At 39.4% G+C, this 7,991-nt stretch overlaps 1 protein-coding gene across 1 annotated transcript; it reads left to right on the top strand.

The window, feature by feature from the left end:
• The first annotated feature begins 2,998 nt into the window (after nt 1-2,998).
• LOC138888390 (uncharacterized) lies at nt 2,999-3,517 on the top strand. The gene has a single exon (XM_070170246.1). The coding sequence runs from the start codon at nt 2,999-3,001 to the stop codon at nt 3,515-3,517; it is 519 nt and encodes a 172-aa protein (XP_070026347.1).
• The last annotated feature ends 4,474 nt before the right edge of the window (nt 3,518-7,991 follow it).

The following is a 7,991-nucleotide window of genomic DNA, read 5'->3' as shown; positions in this document are numbered from 1 at the left end:
ACTTAACATACACATTATCAGGGCAAATAGAAAGACTCATTCAAACAAACAGAAGTTCAGGCAAAGTGGACAAACAGAAGTTGGTAAAATTAAAACAAATATGAACAAACTTTTAAAGACAAATCACACGGACTAAAAAAATAAGGAAAAGAAAACAAGACTCACCTCAAATCTTTGAAAAATCAAAACCTTGACTCGGATTTGGACAGACCTTTCTTAAGGCTGAATGGATTTTAATCGAAGTGTTTCTCAGATGAGAAACACTTTGATTAAAGTCCATTAGACCTTAACCTCTTCGGTTGAACCGGTATAAACCAGTGACGAAGAAATACAAAAATTTCCAAAATTCAGATCCGGGATTCAGGCTTCCCTGGTCAGATTCGGACCAAACCAAGTATGGTTCGGTCACGAGGGGGGTCTGGGGAGTATCTGGTGTGAAGCTGGGGTAAAACCGTGTAGATCGAGTTTGACTCGAATCTTCAAATGAAGATTCGAGGACCTGGGGGGTGATTCGAACCAAACGGCTAACAGGTCTATGTTCAGGGTGGTGAGGAGGTTCCATGGTGTTCAAGTGGAGGTCATCGGCGTTCAGGCCGCCGGGTTTTTGGTGAAGGTGTGCAGGGGCGGCTCTAGGGTTCGTGGGTTTGGGTGAAGACGACGAGGCTGGGGTATTGGATAGGGGGGTAGGGTAAGGATTTGGGCTTATATAGTTAGTGGGTGGGTTGATCTCAACCGTTAGATCAATCTAGATCTACGGTTTGGATCTGATGGTCTTAAGTGAAACGGTGTCGTTTCAAGTGTTGAGGGTTTGGGTTTGGTCCGGGTGTAAACGGGTCGGGTTTGTTGATGGGTTATGGGGATTGATCTTGGCCGTTGATCACTCTGAGATCAACGGCCCAGATCAGGCACGACTCAAACGACGTCGTTTGGACGTCCTGGGCATCAGGTGACCTGGGCCGGGCAGGCCTGGGTCTTGGGCTGTTTGTTTGGGCCAATTTTGTTAAAATTGGCCCAAGTCCGAAAGGGAAGGGGTTTTCTTTTTTTTTTTTTATATTTTTTTTTTCTTCTTTTTTTCTTATTTATTTTAAAACAAAGCTAAGCCAAAAAATCAAATTAAAATTAAATACACACTCAAATACAATTATTTGCACACATACTAAAATATTTCAAAACCGGTAAAGTCAAACCAAATAAAATCACGGACGAAAATGCCTATTCACGATTTTCTATTTAACGACCGAATTACGGTTTGAATTACGCAGGACACATATATATTTTTTTTGAATTTTATTTTAATAAAGTAAATAAATAAGAATGGGCCAAAGTCACAAATAAATCCACAAGGTGCCGCACAGAAATCCGAAATTGTACAGCGGAGCCAATTATATATTTTTTTTATTTCTTTTTGGAGCGATTGTCGTGTGAAGCAAAATCACGTGCTCACACTATCGTCGGTTAATCAATGGCTACTCAGCAAAGGTCATACCATTGACTGAGTTTCTAAAGAAGAACAAGCCACAGGTTTGGACAGAGCATTGTCAAAAGGCGTTTGAAGGCCTTAAGGAAGTTGTCATAAAGGAGTCAGTCTTGGCATTACTTGACTTTGCTAAGACATTTGAGGTGCACACATATGCCTCAGACTTTGCCATTGGGGGTGTCCTGATGCAGTATAAGCATCCCATAGCGTTTGAGATATGCAAGTTAAATGAGACGGAGCGGCGTTACAGAGTGAAAGAGAAGGGGATGACTGCCATTATGCATTGCCTTCGTACATGGCGACATTATTTGCTCGGGTTGAGGTTCGTGGTCAAGACTAACAATATGGATACTAGCTACTTTCGTACGTAGATAAAGCTCACACCAAAATAGGCTAGGTTGAAGGATTTCTTGGCCGAGGTTGATTATGTGTTGGAGTACAAGTCGGGCAGAGGTAACATTGTAGCTGATGCCTTGAGCCAGAAAGTCGAGTTTGCAGCCATCACTTCAGCAAGTTGGGACATTCGCGAGGCTATAAAAGAAGGCATGCAACATGATCCAGCAGCCAAACAACTTATCGAGTTAGCCAACCATGTTTTTAGGTAGAAAACGGCCTATTGCTTACCACGGGTCGGCGGGTCTACGTGCCTAAGTTTGGAGACATTAGACGGCGGATCATAAGAGGGAGTCATGACACAATGTGGGCTGGTCATCCAAGCCAACGTCGCACTAGGGGCATAGTTGAGTCAGTCTACTATTAGCCACGCATGTGAGATGATGTAGAATATTATGTGTAGACTTGTCTTGTATGTCAGCAGGACAAGGTTGAGCGACAACAACCCGGAGGACTATTGGAGCCACTACCAGTTGCAAAACATCCATGGGAGAGCATGACTATGGACTTTATCACTTGCCTACCAAATTCTGACGGTTATGGTACTATTATGGTAGTCGTGGATAGGTTTTCCAAATATGCCATCTTCATGTCCGCTTCACCAGATTACACAGCCAAGGAAGCGGCCAAGCTATTCTTTAAGGACATGGTGAAGTATTGGGGCTTACCAAGGCATATAATCAGTGATCGAGACCCCGCTTCACTGGAAACTTTTGGAGAGAGTTGTTCGACATACTTCGCACAGAGCTGCATTTTTCCACTAGTTTCCACCCACAGACGGATGTACAAGGACGAGTCAATGCCTTACTAGAATGCTACTTGAGGCATTATGTAAGCGCGCATCAGGAAGATTGGGTAAGGCTCCTAGACATCGCCCAATTCTCTTATAGCTTGCAGCGGAGTAAGTTCACGGGACGGACACCATTTGAGCTAGCCACAGGCCAACAACCACAAACTCCACATTCATTACCAGCCGTGTTTGAGGAAAATGGTTTGGGAGCTTATCATAAGGCTAAAGAATGGGAGGAGTAGCTTGGCACTGCTAAGTCCTACTTGGATAAGGCAGCTAAGAAGATAAAGAAGTTTGTGGACCGTAAGAGGCGTCCCACGGACTATAGAGTTGGGGACATGGTCATGGTGAAATTTAACCCAAGACAGTTCAAGGCACTACGGGGCATGCATCAGAATCTGATTTGCAAGTATGAGGGGCCATTTAAGATCTTCGCCAAGGCAGGCAAGATCTCATACAAGCTTGACATGCCATCGTATCTTAAGATCTACCTTGTCTTCTATGCCGGCATGCTTAATCCATATAATGAAGATAAGGATGATCCGAGTAAGGGCCAATCAAGTCGAGCACCAATGACTATCACCGCCTCGCATGATCAGGAGATTGAGGCTATTTTGGATTACCAGGCCAAGCGAAAACAAGGGCAAAAAGTCACCCCTATGTTCCTCGTCCATTGGAAAGGGCAATCACCGGAGGAGGCCACGTGGGAACGATATGAAGACTTATGGCAATTCAAGGATAAGATCCGAGAGTTTATGCAGCAGCATTGCGCTGCGGTCGTCGCAATATTAGGTGGGGGAGAGTGTGATGACCCACCATGTCATCATACCACATATGCGCTATTTGGCATATATTAATGTCATGTGGAAGCTTACATAAGAGGAAGACTAGCATTTGTAAGAAGATTCTAGAGAAGTATGGGCATTTCCTTAGGAAGACCCTAGACACTTCTGGATTTGCTAGGAAAGTCCTTGGATTCTTCTAGGCTTGTAGATAATTCTAGAGAAAGCCATTATTTTGTAAATATTAAGGACTTGTGTAACAATTAATATTTACACACTAGCCCCTAGGAGACTAGTATATAAAGGGGAGCATTCATTTGTAAATCACCAAGCAAAAACAATCAAGTTCTCTCTAATACAAAAGCTTCCTTTGGCAACTCTCATGTGTTCTAATATTCTCTTAGCGATCTTGAGTAAAGTAAGACTGATTTGGCGTAGCAAGAACGTGAGCAAGTTATGCAAGATTGTGAACAAGTTATCAAGTGTCGTGCGTGTACTTAGTTAACGACTAAGAACGTTACATATGTCTAAATTAATTAATTAACCGTTGAGGATATGCCTCAGTACTTGCAAGCTCACATTCCCACCACTTATCTGGTTTTTGTATGTGTTTAATTGTTATACTTTATTTTATATATACCGCTATCAGGCTATGAAGCTAACTACACTCAACAGCTAAGTGCAAGTGTGGAATGGGTAAATCTTTAAAAAATTATAATTAACACGTTACAACCTCTTTATATTACCATAAAAAACTAATTTAAATCTCTATACCAAGCTGAATTCGATTATATGAATTCGCATTATCTATTTTTCCCTATCTAAATTAAACTTGTTTTATTCCAATATAACTCATTTATACCAATGCTTTAGAAATTTGCTTGCGTCGTTAATTCATATAACTTAAATTCGTTTGAATATATAAACCATACTGCACATTTTCTAAGAAGATATACATAAACCATGCTCATGAATTTGAAACAACTTTTTAAATAAATAATATGAAGGCATCAGTGAGTGGGGAATCTAATGCAGGGCAACTTTAGAAAAGGTGTGGGAATCATGATGTCCACTAATAATAAGATTGCTTAAATACTCAGCTTAATAATGTGTTTGAATTTGAGAGGTGACACTTCTATGGACCAAAGACAATATTCTCCCTTGTAACACACAGTTCTCATTGTTTGCCTTTGCAGCTAAGCTGACAGTGGGTCTCTCTCTCTCTCTCTTTCTTTTTTCTTTGTGAAAAGAAGAGATAGAGTGATTTTTAAAATGGGGGAAAGTGGGAAGCAGGAGTGTGCCCCAAAAACCCATAAAGATATTAAAGTGTGAAATTGCTTTAATTTGTGAAAAAGGGAGTCCAATGTGTCCCATACCTTTGTGCTACCAAATAGTGGCATACCACATGCTATGGGAATTACTAGGACAGTATATTCATTACCTCTTTAAACTATCATCACCTTTTGTGCACTCCTGCCAATCATCTTCAGACTTCAATCTCCCTTTTCTTTTTCTTTTTAATTTCCTTTGTTTTCTTTTCCTAAATATACTGACAACAAAACTAGCCATAATTAGGATGATCATGAAGCCTAGTTAGGTTTATGGTACGGCTCCTCTTTGGTAAAAACTTACCTCATTAAGTAATTTTATTAGGTAAAAACACGTAATAAATAACCATGATTAAGTGAGATAAGTCTATTTATGATTAAGTGAGATAAGTCTATTTACAAACATGTGTCATGCACATATTGGTTTGGTATAAATGGGGTGATTAAATTTTTCTTCTTCTTTGGTGGTTAGAAGTCGCTTATCGGTTGTGAAATAGGAAGTTTTGGGAAATATCAATTAATTCATAAACTAAATTTGAAGTTGAGTTATACCAAAAAAAAAAAGTATTTATTTATCGTTGGCTAAAAAAATAATACTCTAACAACCAAAATTGATACTTAGGAGAATGTATTTAACTTCTAAATATTCTTTATGAATATTTACTTATAATTATATTTTAGATGATTTTATAGTTTAATTTGTTTTACAATATCAGAACGTAGAAGTTAAATTATAGAGCAGTACTATGGTTCATATTTTGAAGATCGCATGAACTCTCAATGTATATAGAAAGAGTTCTGTATTGGAAGTCCTTAAACTCTATCCAACTAGGCGTGTTAGTCCTTGAATTAACTTTTATGGAGTAATATTAATACTTGATTCTGTCCAGTTTAGTTAATATTGGAAAATGGTAGAGGAATTTTGATCATTTTTGACAAAGGAACTGGGTAGTTTCAATATTTCTTTTATGTGATTCCAGCCAGCCTAAATAAAAGAGAAAATTTCACATTAGAACAATTGAGCTCCCTACTTTTTAATTTTACAGCTCATATTTCAATTTACAATCAATTAGCCCAAAAATAATAGGCTAAGATTCAACATCTAACTCCAATAGATTCACAAAATTACTATTTTTTTTAATAAAAAAAAATTCTCAAGCTTTTAAATTAATTTTCGAATCAGTAATTGTGACTGTAAGCACGTGATTTTTGACCCTCCCCGAGAATTTTCACATTTTTTGCGTGAATATGTGAAATTGGGTCCAATATAGTCATTTTAACTATTTTACTTTATTTCGTTGCTCAAAAGAAAAATCACAAAAAATATATATATAATTTTAGTTTATGTATTTCTCATAAACTTGAAAAATACAAAAAAATTGTACTTTATTTTGGTACTTTATATAAATTCGAAAATTACAAAAAATATAGTTCTATTAATGTTTGCAGTCATTATAATTTTGAAAAATACAAAAAATATTACTCCATATTTTTGTCTTTATTAAAGAACGAAAATTACAAAAAAATATAAGTTTTATTAATATTCTATAGTCATTTTAACTTTGAAAAATACAAAAAAATTACTTCATATTTTATCTTAAAAACGAAAATTACAAATAGTTTTATTAATATTTTGTAGCTATTTTAAACCTTGAAAAATATTTAAAAAGATATAGTTTTGTTTAAATACTAGTCTTATTTTTGGTAGTTATTTTGCTTACATAGGACTAGTTAAGCAACGTGTTCCTATTTCTCGGGTCCTGGCAAAAGAATAATATTCGGGTTTAAACTACCCGGTTTTAGGCCTAATTTTCGGACCTAGCCCATAATAAACCGTGTCCAGGACACGTGGGGAACCCCACCACGCGTGGGGGACATATGCCTCGAACCCCACCACGCGTGGGGCTCATTTTTCTGGGCAGAGACTATACAAATACACGGACAAAACTTTGAAAGGGGGGACTTTTGGATTTGGGTCAGAAAAAAGAAAAAAAACGGAAAACAATTCCTTTTGCCCACTGTTCATCTTCTTTTTCACAAAGAAGAAGAAGAGAAAACCCTACCGGACACCACCACCCCGTCACTTCCCCCTCGCCGGAACACCACCATTAAACCACCCCGTCACTGCCAAAACGACGTCCAAACCCACCTGCTCCAACAGACCCTCCATCGTCGACTCAACCATCACCACCATCAACGACCAAACAGCCCGACCCTTCAAAACGCCCACCTCCATTAACGCCACCAGCCTCACGTCAAAAACCACCAGTCCAGCTCCACCGCGTCGACCCTACTGCCCAAAACCACCAAGAACAACCACCCTTCCACCTCCAGTTACCGGCTTCACCATCGACCACCACCAGTCGACGACCCAACGACCCTAGGCCCCCCCCCCACGTCCAAAAGACTACTCCCTCACGTTCGCGACACCCACTCCTCCATTACTGCCCACACGCCACCCCTTCACGTCCAAAACCACCAACAAAACCCTCGCGTCCAAAGCCACCGGCGTACACCACCAAACAGGTCCGTCAGTAGCCCCCCCCCCCCCCCCCGCGTCGACCTTACTGCTGTCGACGTCGTTCCGTCTTTCGCGAGCAGTTGTGGGTTGCCGCGATCCCGCCTTGCCGAGTTTTCTGTTTTCCGTCGAGGTCCGGTACGTCGAGGTGTTTGTCCGAGGTTTCATCATTATTCCTCGTCGAGTGAGGTCCGGTTCGAGTTCCGTAGGAAGCACTGTTTGTCGTTCTAGGATTGTCGAGGTTCGAAGGTTGGTGTTCTTCATCCTTTGTTTCATTTCATTCATTTTGCATATTATGGTTCAAGGCAATAAATGAAAATATTCGATATGTATGAATGTCAACAATGCAATTTTGTTGTTGTGTTAAAAATGGTATTTTATGTTTAGTTACTGCATGCTCAAAGTTAATGTGAGCATATGAACGAGGTTATTCTATTTTTCATTTTTTTCATGGATATTATTACCGGTTAGAATCGTTTTTTTAATCTCGGATGGCTTCACTAGTAGGAAATTGTAGTTGTTTTAAGTTTTCCCTTAAAAAGTGAAAATGAGACGAGCCTCGCAAAAATAAAAAGAAATAAAAAGAAAAATGCACAAGCCGCGGGGCCCTCTAAACGTATATATTAAATACTTAGATTCCGGGACGGGCCGTTTAGCAAGTTTCACGGCCCTACCCCAAAAATAATAATGCGCTAGTTGCTTT

This window comes from Nicotiana sylvestris, chromosome 3, assembly GCF_000393655.2.
Source record: "Nicotiana sylvestris chromosome 3, ASM39365v2, whole genome shotgun sequence".
Classification (NCBI taxonomy): Eukaryota; Viridiplantae; Streptophyta; class Magnoliopsida; order Solanales; family Solanaceae; genus Nicotiana; species Nicotiana sylvestris.
The sequence above is the reverse complement of the archived record's forward strand: the minus strand, read 5'-3'. Positions and strand labels throughout refer to the sequence as shown.